The following is a 12956-nucleotide window of genomic DNA, read 5'->3' as shown; positions in this document are numbered from 1 at the left end:
AGCCTCCCAGAGAAGAGGATCCGTCAGGCCCAAAGGGAATGATCTCAGTAGCCATCTCATCTCATTACTTCTTTGGAGAGGACCAGAGGACTGTTCAGCTAGAGGACATGCTGAAGAGGTTCCCTAAATGGGCCTTCCCCTCTTCCTGGGTCTCCACCTATCACATGTACCGATACTGACACCTAGGCCTATCAGATGTATACACACTGGGAGGCACCTACCACATTTACCCATACTTGAAATACTGGGCCCGTTGTTGGGCCTGCTTCCACACACACATTTGAGAGACCCGACCATCACTGTGTCAATAGCTAACAGGAGGGACATTAAAGCAACATTATTTATAAACAGTAACAGTAGGACTAGGGAACGGTCCTTATAAACAGTAACAGTAGGACTAGGGAACGGTCCTTATAAACAGTAACAGTAGGACTAGGGAACGGTCCTTGTAACAGTAGGACTAGGGAACGGTCCTTGTAACAGTAGGACTAGGGAACGGTCCTTATAAACAGTAACAGTAGGACTAGGGAACGGTCCTTGTAACAGTAGGACTAGGGAACGGTCCTTATAAACAGTAACAGTAGGACTAGGGAACGGTCCTTATAAACAGTAGGACTAGGGAACGGTCCTTATAAACAGTAACAGTAGGACTTGGGAACGGTCAACCAGTGTTCAGTTGAGTTCCTTTATTGTGGGGATGAGGGTAAATAGGTCTTTTTTTTAAACTATTTTTCTTCTCGCTCTCTGACAAACTGTTTTGCATGTATGGCCTTGCATGTTCCATCTGTTAACAAGCGCGAGGTCTTCAGCGTCACTCACTATTTCAGTTAAAAGGCTACAGTGTTTTTTCCTTACAAAATGAACCGTTTCATGTTTTTACATTTTAAATAAGAAACAAACAAAAAGGTGAACAGGATTTAATTGTTCCAGTAGTGTGATTTACTTACGGTGAGCTCGCTAATGTGCAAGGATATTTTGACTTGTTTTAACGAGTGATGGCAATGTCGAAAATACAAATGCAATTAACTCATCACTGAATTAATAAATAATTTAGCTGGGTATTGCAATTTTAAACATATTTTCTGTCCATCAAGAAACACACTGATTTAGATAGTTTGGTTCTCTTCAACTCAGTCATAAACTAATGGTGCTTTTTACATTTTCCTCAAACTCTGAACCACAGTGCTCTAACCTCTAAACAACTGCAACAAGGCAGTTGTTTTAATGCCGTGGTGCTTTTTCAAAACATCTCACCAACTCCAATTAATTTTGTCCTACTGATGTCCCTCAATGGTACTTCCTGTTAACAGTTGAACAGTCAAATGGGTTAAAAAAAACTCCTATTTCACATGGTGTGTTTTTGCCCATCATGTGCAAGGTGAATATCAATATTTTACAGTGGGATATTATAATACTAGTTGCTGATGTCATAAAAGATGGACAACACCCTTTCTGGTGTTCTGATAAGTTTATTCCGATGGTTGAAGCCTGCACAGTGAGTGGGTCAGACTCTTGCACATAGTTCCTGAATTGACCCCCAACCCGGTTTAGAACATCATGGTGTTTGATTGCAGGACAGCAGCTCCTGCGAACACTGAGGCTGCACAGGGTCTGTGTTCATAAAGAGTCAGAGTGCTGCTACAGGATCAGTTTAGCCTTTTAGGTCATAACAAATACAATTATATGGATAGAGGGGGACCTGATCTGAGATCAGTACTCCTACTTTATGAATAAAGCCATGCTATTTTCTCTGTACCTGCATGGTAAAGTCTTCATAATTAATATAATTCGCAATATTTTGAAACGGTTGTTACACGCGGCTAATAGTTTACTGTAGTCTCTCCTGCTTTCCACACCAAGCAGCACATTTTATTTGATTACAACATTTCACCCAAGTGTTTATCGCAATTCCGTTTTTTCCCCCCATATCGTGCAGCCCTACTTAATGGTTCTCAGCGATGGCTCGATGTGTTACCTCTATGAAGTAGATATTTGGGGTTTTGTGAAGACTGACCAGTACTTGAGGTTTGATAAGGATTGTTACTAGGCAACTGGAGTGTTGATTTGGGCAGTCTCTTGGACTACACTGCTGTGGCTAGTACCAGTTTGTGTTGAACAGTCGCCTTGTTTTGAATCCAGCGATGCGTCCTCTCTCTGAGCAGGTGAAAGGATGGAACCAAGCTAATGTGCTTTCTAGGTTCTGCATCTTAAAGACATAAGGGGTTCTTGCCACATGCACTTAACCTGTAAAAAAAAAAAAGTCTTAGCAGGATTGTACAGCAACAGTATATTATGTAGTTAAGGGTTTAAAAAAAAGGATTTGTCATATCCATCACTGTGGTGCACCTGTGGTGAAAAACACAACCCAGTAATACTCTTAAATTTGCATGATGAACACAAGGTGATGTTTTTCTTGAGAGGAAAGGAGGAAACTAACGAGCACGTCTAAAGACCTTTAGCTAGTGGCATCGTTTAATTAAGTTTTGTTTATGCCTGAACTTGCACCCTATTGGCTGCTTTTGACCAGAGCCGTATAAAAGTAGTGCACTATACAGGGAATAGGCAGCCACCTTAATCAGAGGTATATCAACAGCTCAGGCCTGATGGATGGAACAAATATACAGGTGTAATTTAAACATTTAATAAAATGAATTGATTTATTTCTATCAAGTATGGTGGGATCTGTAATTTAGGTAAAGAAATATCCCCGTAGGTCCTGATTCTGTAATTACAAAATGATTGGTGACTAATGTTCAGGTTCACTACCCCAAACCTTCCCGTTGACTCAAGCGTACTGTACACTGCCTTCTTAAAAATATAACTTCATGTTTTGTATGGATTTCTCAACATAACTGTGTTGCTGCTCATGCTCTGAAATTGTAAAGTGATTTATGGTTTATGGTAATGACATTTGTCAGTACTGTCAAACTTTTCTTATGCAGTCATTTATCATAACATTTATGATTTTACAAACAAAAGTAATGCAGGGAATCAATCCGATCGCACCTTATCGGCAATGTTCACTCGTTCGTGGTAAACGCTGGCTACATGTTGCTTCAATAATGCATTTCCATTCAAATGGTGCATTGCTGCCAAAACGCGATCAGATTGAAACCTGGCATAAATCCCCACCCAATTCAAGCAAACATCATAAAACATTGTTACTGTAAATATGATACTGACATTTCTCGAGCCTCGTCCTTTTTCAATACCAATATTAAGGTGAAACATTTCATTGAAACCGTTTATGGGTCTCAAATTTTTATTTTGTAGAATGATTGTGAGAAAGGATCTACTTTCCTTAAATTCTTGCCTGAATAAAGGAACCAGTTACCTGCACTTCAGTTGGAAAAGTGGTAACTGAAATGCATCCACGTTTGAGTGTTTGCTGGGACATGTTCAATTTCGTTCGATGCAACTCACCTGCAGTATCTACGCCTATTTTAACTGCAGTGTACTCTTGGGTCACTGAATAAAGTGCAGTTTTGTATAACATGTTAATTATTTAAAAGCAATCATACTTTTGTAATTTTTTATTTTATTAATTTGTCAACTGGTAGGGTTTACATCTAACCTTTTTAAAAATCAGTAATGTAATCCCAGGTGGGATTAACATGGTTGATTTGGGGAATTGTGTAACAGGGTATTTTGATTACAAAAATAAACTTGAAATGAACACTTGTGTCCAGTGATGTAATACATGTTGCTGTTAGTTGTCTTTAACAAAAATTAAATATCAATGGTAATGCAGGAAATACATACAAATAAAATGGTTTTAAAAAATAATTTATTGTTTATGTACAGGAAAAATTAGAAAACCAAAATGAGTATAAAAGGCAAATTGTACAAGAAACGGTATCTATACTGTACACTGCATTGAAGATGTCCACCTATCGTGACCCAGGGAATGTTACTGCGTCAGATATGCTATTCTTTACAATATGAAGGAAAACAAAGACGTCCTTCATACAGATTGTTTGAAAAGAGTACCGCTGTCATCATGCTTTTCCCCAACAGCAGACAGACACACGAAACAATAGACTTCTGCTCCTCAGATGGAAGCATGAAACGTGTATAATCAGAATATCGATAAACTGTCTTAAGTACTAACTGAAAAATGTGTTTGAGCAGCAAAGGCTCTATCTTTCATCAGAGGAGTTCATTTTACCTCTGCATATACAAGCACTCAAGTCACGTTGACCCAAGGCCTCAGAACATGTCTTTGGTTAGCCAACAACCTTATTACGTTAGGTAAACTTCACAGCTGGGGTTTGTTGTGGGCTTGACAGCAGACAGTAAGCTACTGTATCTACTGTACTGGCAGCAGAGGACAGATGGTATAAGAAGCACATCGATGCTGTGTAGTTGACTTGCGTCCCAGTTCTGTTTGTGCCGTCTTGCCAACATGACAATGACAGAAATGGAGTTGGAACAGTATGACGGCACGAACCAGTCTGGGACTCAGGCTAGTGTACAGTCACGGCCAAAGAGGTTCTCGTAAAAACAACGCTGCAGGACAATAGAATCAGAATAGAGGCAAATACAAACTACAAGCACAGTGAGCGGAGGCAAAATGTTTCAAACTAAAAGCACAGTGAGCTGCAGCAAAATAATGTTTAAAGTACAAATGTTTTGGTTGGTATGAGTGACAGTAAAACATGTGGAACTGAATGTAAATAAAAAAAAATAAAAAAGCTGAAACAAAGCAACGTTTCAGAATTGCACAGTTTAACAGTGATGTACTGTAAGTAAGTGGAGACCATTCATGTACTGAACCTAGCTAATATAGAATACACACAGTAAAGAAAACCGCTGTGTTCACAGAGCACTAACAATTGTCTGGAGAAACAGCTGATCTAGGACCAGTATTTCCATTTAGAGCTCAATGAATACACGGGGCCCTGTTCTTAGATCAGCGTTCGTACTCAGTTGCTTTGTGGATAGGAGCCAGAGTTTTGCCGGCTGTTAAAGATGACATCTGCAGTAGGGTGGTGCCACTGGCCGCCCCACCACCGTTGTTGCTGAGGAGCGTCGTGCAGCATGGTGAAAACAAGGCAGTACATATTAAGCTCTTCTGTCACGTGTGCAATGATGTCAGAGGGGGAAAAAATAGTAACCGTTGTTGTAAAATCACAAATGGATGTGGCTGTTTCACCATTGATTCCCGTTTGAAGGTTGAGAGCTCTATGCTGTTCAGGTGGCGGGATATTGACCTGGGCCTGAGAGCTCTATGCTGGTCAGGTAGCGGGATATTGACCTGGGCCTGAGCGCTCTATGCTGGTCAGGTAGCGGGATATTGACCTGGGCCTGAGAGCTCTATGCTGGTCAGGTGGCGGGATATTGACCTGGGCCTGAGAGCTCTATGCTGGTCAGGTAGCGGGATATTGACCTGGGCCTGAGAGCTCTGTGCTGGTCAGGTAGCGGGATATTGACCTGGGCCTGAGAGCTCTATGCTGGTCAGGTAGCGGGATATTGACCTGGGCCTGAGAGCTCTATGCTGGTCAGGTAACGGGATATTGACCTGGGCCTGAGAGAGCTCTATGCTGGTCAGGTGGCGGGATATTGACCTGGGCCTGAGAGAGCTCTATGCTGGTCAGGTGGCGGGATATTGACCTGGGCCTGAGAGAGCTCTATGCTGGTCAGGTGACAGGATATTGACCTGGGCGCAGGGCCTGAGAACGACTACAGTACAAGTTGAGGCAAAAGCTAATAGTTCTTGTTTAGTTGCTTTGATGTGTGCATGTGTGTAAAGACGCAGGTCTGGATGGCCATAATAATGTAGTTTGTCCTCAGAGAAAGGTAGATTCTCCCTTCAGGAGTCAGTCATGGTTTGGTTGAGGCCTGGTCAGGCCCTCGTCAATATCATTCACCTCCAATCCAGGTCATCACACACACACACACGTCTTCTCTCTCCACCAACAGAATTTTCACACTAGTCTTTAATATCTTAGTGAGGGGACTGACATCGTCTCATGAAGTAATGTTGTAGAATAATATCACATAATTGACCAAGGCATCAGTAAATTTCTTTAAATCCACGGTACAGTAGGAGGTAACACACACTTCATTCAGTGCATCTCAGAACTTAGTTGATTTCAGGGGCGATTCCTTGCAAAAAGTTATATCTGAACTCAGTTGCACAAACTGTGACAAAAATATACAGTTATAGGTTGAACTTTCTGTAATGTGGAATGAGCCAATTAAGCTTAATATGTGACAGGTCTGACAGACGATAACCCGGATGCTTCTTGCCCAGCACGTCATCGTGGCAATCTGAAATGTTTATCTAGACACTATAGCCCAGAAAGCATTTCTCTGATCTGAAAAGCATATTTTGATAAAGTGCTAACTTGCAACAAACTGCCTGCTTTAGTCCCAGAATAAAGCCTGATTAGCCCAAACTCAGTTTGGTAAACTCTTGTCTCTTTAAAAAAAATGTTTACGTGGAGCAAAATAAATAAGAGGTTAGAAGCACGTCATCGATCATATCTATATTTTTAGGTAAGATTTTTGTTTTGTTATGAATCGGCTGTGTCCTGACTAACGATGTCTGCAATGACTCAACTGGACAATACTGACACTCTTAAAACACAAGAGCCCACTCATTCACTCACTCACTGACTGACTGACCCTGCTCCACCACCGGGATGGACAAGTATCCGGACTGGAGAGAATGTCCTCTTGCGTTTGAGGATCCAAATGGTACACACACAGTGTAGTAATACACACAATACCATGACACACAGTCTCACACACAATGGAAAATATCAGAGTCCACGTCAGTCAACAAACTGGTTCCAGACACACAGAGTTTAGTCTGAGACTTCCAGTGTCTTTCTTCCTCATCCCGTGTCCCATCACGCCCGCCCAGCAAGGTCAGAGGTCAGAAAAGGGCTGCATTCATCAGGGTTTACCGTAGCAAAAACGTTTAAGTCAATATAGTCAGTCCCTCCCTGTTTCAGTCCGTTTGGTGCCTAATGAACATGACTCAGGTCAGGACAGAGTGCAGTCGTACACCCCCTCGTCCACCGCCTGTTCCTCCTGCTCCTCTGGAACTCCGCCGTCCTCTGTCCCTAACCCCCCAGGGGGCTCCAAAGGAAGGGCCAGACCCAGGAGAGCAGGCCCCCTATTGTCTTCCGCACTGGGGCCTCCGGGCTGGGGCTCAGCCAGCTTCGAGTTGGAAGCCCCTGGCAGGAAGGCTTCAGGCTGGATCTGCTCTACAGAAGTCTCTATGAGCTTCTGTAGCTGGGGCCGGATCATGTTCAGGAAGGGCTTATAGCCCAGGCTACAGGGAGTGGAGAGAAGGGGGAGTCTGTATCAAGCTCACAACATTCATGAACTTCACTGTGCCCTTGCTACAGCTGCTATAGAATATGTAACATCCTTTACACTACAGTTCCACTAGTGTTCTGGATGAATACAAATCAGTTTTAATAATGCAGATATATTGTGGCTTCCATCAATGTAATTGTCTGCATCATTTCCAATCCCCCCAAAATATATTTTTTGTAAACATATACACTATGTCCTTGTTTTTGAAAGAAGAGCTCATTTTTTGTCCATTAAAATAACATCAAATTGATCAGAAATACAGTGTAGACATTGTTAATGTTGTAAATTACTATTGTAGCTGTGAAAGGAAGATTTTTAATGGAATATCTACATAGGCCCATTATCAGCAACCATCTCTCCTGTGTTCCAATGGCACGTTGTGTTAGCTAATCCAAGTTTATAATTTTAAAAGGCTGATTGATCATTAGAAAACCCTTTCGCAATTATGACATTGGGCCTATGTACGTGAGCGACAGACAGACAGAGCGAGTGACAGACCGAGCGAGCGACAGAGAGCGACAAAGACTAACAGAGACACTGACCAGTCAGTGGAGGCCCATGCGTCGACCCCTAGCAGGCCGGAGCGGACACTCTGGACGGTCTCATGAGGAACCTCGGGGCTGTCTAGGAAGTTGACCACCTGCTTGATGACTGTGGCCTCTCTCAGGATCAGACCAATCACAACACACCACTCCAGACAGCCAGCCTCCATGAACACATGCAGGAGGTACCTGAGGACAGAGAGAGATCAGCTATAAAAAGGCATGGTCTATAAGGGACTGGTTTCCCAGACACAGAGTAAGCTTAGCCCAACACTAAGAAGCATATGGGGCGGCAGGGTAGCCTAGAGGTTAGACTGTTGGACTAGTAACCGAAAGGTTTGCAAGTTCGAATCCCCGAGCTGACAAGGTACATATCTGTCGTTCTGCCCCTGAACAGGCAGTTAACCCACTGTTCCTAGGCCGTCATTGAAAATAAGAATTTGTTCTTAACTGACTTGCCTAGTTAAATAAAGGTAAAATTATAAAAAATAAAAAATATGGTCAATGGAGATTCTCCATTTAGTTCATCTGAGTCCAGGGAAACATACCTAAGGATACACAAGCTAAGGCTGACAAAATCCCACAAGATATACGCAAACCTACATATGAAACCAACACACAGACACAAACAAATATGTCATCACAGCCATACGTCTAGCTAGGTTGGGAAGTGGGGTGGAGGAGTATTAGTAGCAGTAGCAGAAAAAAGTACTCGATTGTCATACTTGAGTAAAAGTAAAGATGCCTTTCATAGAAAAATGACTCAAGTAAAAATCACCCAGTAAAATACTGCTTGAGGAGAAGTGTGAAAGTATTTTGTTTTAAACTTAACTATCAACAGCAATTGTAATTACTCAAATATATTTAAGTATCAAAAGTAAAACGTTTAAATCATTTCAAATTCCTTAAATTAAGCAAACCAGACGGCACCAATTTTTAAAACAAATTTAATTTACAGATATCCAGGAGCACACGTCAACACTCAGACATAATTTACAAAGGAAGCATTAGTGTTCAGTGAGCACCAGATTCAGAAGCAATAGGGATGACCAGGGATGTTCTCTTGATAAGTGTATGAATTTGATCATTCAAGCATTCAAAACATAATGGGTAGTTTTGGGTATCCGGGAAAATATATGGAGTAAAAAAGTACATCATTGTCTTTAGGAATGTAGTGAAGTTAAAGTTGTAAAAATTAATATTAAAGTACATGGCCCGTTTGCATAAAACATCTTAAGTAAATGTTCCCCTCATATTTTCCCTTAAAATGTTCTTAACTTTGAAATAAGTTGCACAAAACATTTTAAGGCAAATGTCTCCCTTAAATGAAATGAAAAAGTTAAGGGTGCCCCTGAGGTCCCTTAAAACTTCTCCGCATTTGGAATTTTGGATGAAAAGCATGCCCAAATTCAACTGCCTGCTACTCATCCCCAGAAGATAAGATATGCATATTATTAGTAGATTTGGATAGAAAACACTCAAGTTTCTAAAACTGTTTGAATCATGTCTGAGTATAACAGAACTTATGTAGCAGGCGAAACCCCGAGGACAAACCTTTCAGATTTTTTTTGTTTTTTTTGTTTGTTTTTTGAGGCCACTCTTTTCAATGCGTTTTCATTGGGTATCCAGATTTCTAAGGGACTTGCTTGCAGTTCCTACCGCTTCCACTGGATGTCACCAGTCTTTAGAAATTGGTTGAGGTTATTCCTTTGTGTAATGAAGAAGTACGGCCATCTTGAACGAGGGTCACTTCATGTGTACTGTTTGATAGAGGCGCATGACCAGAAAGCTAGCGTCAGTTTGTTTTCTTCCTGTATTGAACACAGATCATCCAGTCTTCAATTTTATCGATTATTTACTTAAAAAAAGACCTAAAGTTGTATTACAAAAGTAGTTTGAAATGTTTGGCAAAGTTTACAGGTAACTTTTGAGATATTTTGTAGTCACGTTGCGCAAGTTGGAACCAGTGTTTTTCTGGATCAAATTCGCCCAAAAAAATGACATTTGGATATATATGGACGGAATTAATCGAACAAAAGGACCATTTGTGATGTTTATGGGACATATTGGAGTGCCAACAGAAGAAGCTCGTCAAAGGTAAGGCATGATTTATATTTTATTTCTGCGTTTTGTGTCGCGCCTGCAGGGTTGAAATATGTTCTTTGTTTACAGAGGTGCTATCCTCAGATAATAGCTTCGTTTGCTTTCACCGAAAAGCCTTTTTGAAATCTGACATGTTGGCTGGATTCACAACACGTGGAGCTTTAATTTGGTATCTTACATGTGTGATTTCATGAAATTTGGATTTTTATAGGAATTTATTTGAATTTAGCTCTCTGCATTTTCTCTGGCTTTTGGCCAAGTGGGATGCGACCGTCCCACATATCCCAGAAAGGTTTTAAGTGCGTCATTCAGTATGGATAGAGGTATCCCCTTTCATTCAGTATGGATAGAGGTATCCCCTTTCATTCAATATGGATAGAGGTATCCCCTTTCATTCAGTATGGATAGAGGTATCCCCCTTTCATTCAGTATGGATAGAGGTATCCCCCTTTCATTCAGTATGGATAGAGGTATCCCCTTTCATCCAGTATGGATAGAGGTATCCCCCTTTAGTTCAGTATGGATAGAGGTATCCCCTTTCATTCAGTATGGATAGAGGTATCACCCTTTCATTCAGTATGGATAGAGGTATCACCCTTTCATTCAGTATGGATAGAGGTATCCCCTTTCATTCAGTATGGATAGAGGTATCACCCTTTCATTCAGTATGGATAGAGGTATCCCCTTTCATTCAGTATGGATAGAGGTATCCCCTTTCATTCAGTATGGATAGAGGTATCCCCTTTCATTCAGTATGGATAGAGGTATCACCCTTTCATTCAGTATGGATAGAGGTATCCCCTTTCATTCAGTATGGATAGAGGTATCCCCTTTCATTCAGTATGGATAGAGGTATCCCCTTTCATTCAGTATGGATAGAGGTATCCCCTTTCATTCAGTATGGATAGAGGTATCACCCTTTCATTCAGTATGGATAGAGGTATCCCCTTTCATTCAGTATGGATAGAGGTATCCCCTTTCATTCAGTATGGATAGAGGTATCCCCTTTCATTCAGTATGGATAGAGGTATCCCCTTTCATTCAGTATGGATAGAGGTATCCCCTTTCATTCAGTATGGATAGAGGTATCCCCTTTCATTCAGTATGGATAGAGGTATCCCCTTTCATTCAGTATGGATAGAGGTATCCCCTTTCATTCAGTATGGATAGAGGTATCCCCTTTCATTCAGTATGGATAGAGGTATCCCCTTTCATTCAGTATGGATAGAGGTATCCCCTTTCATTCAGTATGGATAGAGGTATCCCCTTTCATTCAGTATGGATAGAGGTATCCCCTTTCATTCAGTATGGATAGAGGTATCCCCTTTCATCCAGTATGGTTAGAGGTATCCCCTTTCATTCAGTATGGATAGAGGTATCCCCTTTCATTCAGTATGGATAGAGGTATCCCCCTTTCATTCAGTATGGATAGAGGTATCCCCCTTTCATTCAGTATGGATAGAGGTATCCCCTTTCATCCAGTATGGATAGAGGTATCACCCTTTCATTCAGTATGGATAGAGGTATCCCCTTTCATTCAGTATGGATAGAGGTATCACCCTTTCATTCAGTATGGATAGAGGTATCACCCTTTCATTCAGTATGGATAGAGGTATCCCCTTTCATTCAGTATGGATAGAGGTATCACCCTTTCATTCAGTATGGATAGAGGTATCCCCTTTCATTCAGTATGGATAGAGGTATCACCCTTTCATTCAGTATGGATAGAGGTATCACCCTTTCATTCAGTATGGATAGAGGTATCCCCTTTCATTCAGTATGGATATAGGTATCCCCTTTCATTCAGTATGGATAGAGGTATCCCCTTTCATTCAGTATGGATAGAGGTATCACCCTTTCATTCAGTATGGATAGAGGTATCCCCTTTCATTCAGTATGGATAGAGGTATCACCCTTTCATTCAGTATGGATAGAGGTATCCCCTTTCATTCAGTATGGATAGAGGTATCCCCTTTCATTCAGTATGGATAGAGGTATCCCATTTCATTCAGTATGGATAGAGGTATCCCCCTTTCATTCAGTATGGATAGAGGTATCCCCTTTCATCCAGTATGGATAGAGGTATCCCCCTTTAGTTCAGTATGGATAGAGGTATCCCCTTTCATTCAGTATGGATAGAGGTATCACCCTTTCATTCAGTATGGATAGAGGTATCACCCTTTCATTCAGTATGGATAGAGGTATCCCCTTTCATTCAGTATGGATAGAGGTATCACCCTTTCATTCAGTATGGATAGAGGTATCCCCCTTTCATTCAGTATGGATAGAGGTATCCCCTTTCATTCAGTATGGATAGAGGTATCCCCTTTCATTCAGTATGGATAGAGGTATCCCCTTTCATTCAGTATGGATAGAGGTATCCCCTTTCATTCAGTATGGATAGAGGTATCCCCTTTCATTCAGTATGGATAGAGGTATCCCCTTTCATTCAGTATGGATAGAGGTATCCCCTTTCATTCAGTATGGATAGAGGTATCCCCTTTCATTCAGTATGGATAGAGGTATCCCCTTTCATTCAGTATGGATAGAGGTATCCCCTTTCATTCAGTATGGATAGAGGTATCCCCTTTCATTCAGTATGGATAGAGGTATCCCCTTTCATTCAGTATGGATAGAGGTATCCCCTTTCATTCAGTATGGATAGAGGTATCCCCTTTCATTCAGTATGGATAGAGGTATCCCCTTTCATTCAGTATGGATAGAGGTATCCCCTTTCATTCAGTATGGATAGAGGTATCCCCTTTCATTCAGTATGGATAGAGGTATCCCCTTTCATTCAGTATGGATAGAGGTATCCCCTTTCATCCAGTATGGTTAGAGGTATCCCCTTTCATTCAGTATGGATAGAGGTATCCCCTTTCATTCAGTATGGATAGAGGTATCCCCTTTCATTCAGTATGGATAGAGGTATCCCCTTTCATTCAGTATGGATATAGGTATCCCCTTTCATCCAGTATG

General features: G+C 41.3%; 2 protein-coding genes across 22 annotated transcripts in view; one reads left to right on the top strand and one right to left on the bottom strand.

The window, feature by feature from the left end:
- The window catches only part of LOC118391560 (endoplasmic reticulum metallopeptidase 1-like), a 55602-nt gene extending 51926 nt beyond the window's left edge, over positions 1 to 3676 (top strand). The window contains exon 16 of the mRNA XM_035783058.2: positions 3 to 3676. Coding sequence (XP_035638951.1) covers positions 3 to 179 — 177 coding nt within the window. The 3' untranslated portion in view covers positions 180 to 3676. The remainder of the gene's footprint in view (positions 1 to 2) is intronic.
- Positions 3677 to 3770: 94 nt separating this feature from the next.
- Positions 3771 to 12956, bottom strand: part of LOC118391625 (guanine nucleotide exchange factor subunit RIC1-like) — a 120402-nt gene continuing 111216 nt past the window's right edge. For 3 of the 21 annotated variants that reach the window (XM_052458463.1, XM_052458462.1, XM_052458464.1), the window contains 2 exons: positions 7875 to 8063; positions 3771 to 7285 (listed from right to left, as the gene is read on the bottom strand). In XM_052458463.1, coding sequence (XP_052314423.1) covers positions 6994 to 7285; positions 7875 to 8063 — 481 coding nt within the window. In that variant the 3' untranslated portion in view covers positions 3771 to 6993. The remainder of the gene's footprint in view (positions 7286 to 7874; positions 8064 to 12956) is intronic. The other 18 variants (XR_008061226.1, XR_008061225.1, XR_008061230.1 and 15 more) reach the window with 18 other exon arrangements.

Source organism: Oncorhynchus keta, chromosome 12, assembly GCF_023373465.1.
Source record: "Oncorhynchus keta strain PuntledgeMale-10-30-2019 chromosome 12, Oket_V2, whole genome shotgun sequence".
Taxonomy (NCBI): domain Eukaryota; kingdom Metazoa; phylum Chordata; class Actinopteri; order Salmoniformes; family Salmonidae; genus Oncorhynchus; species Oncorhynchus keta.
This window is presented reverse-complemented; position numbering and strand designations above follow the sequence as displayed.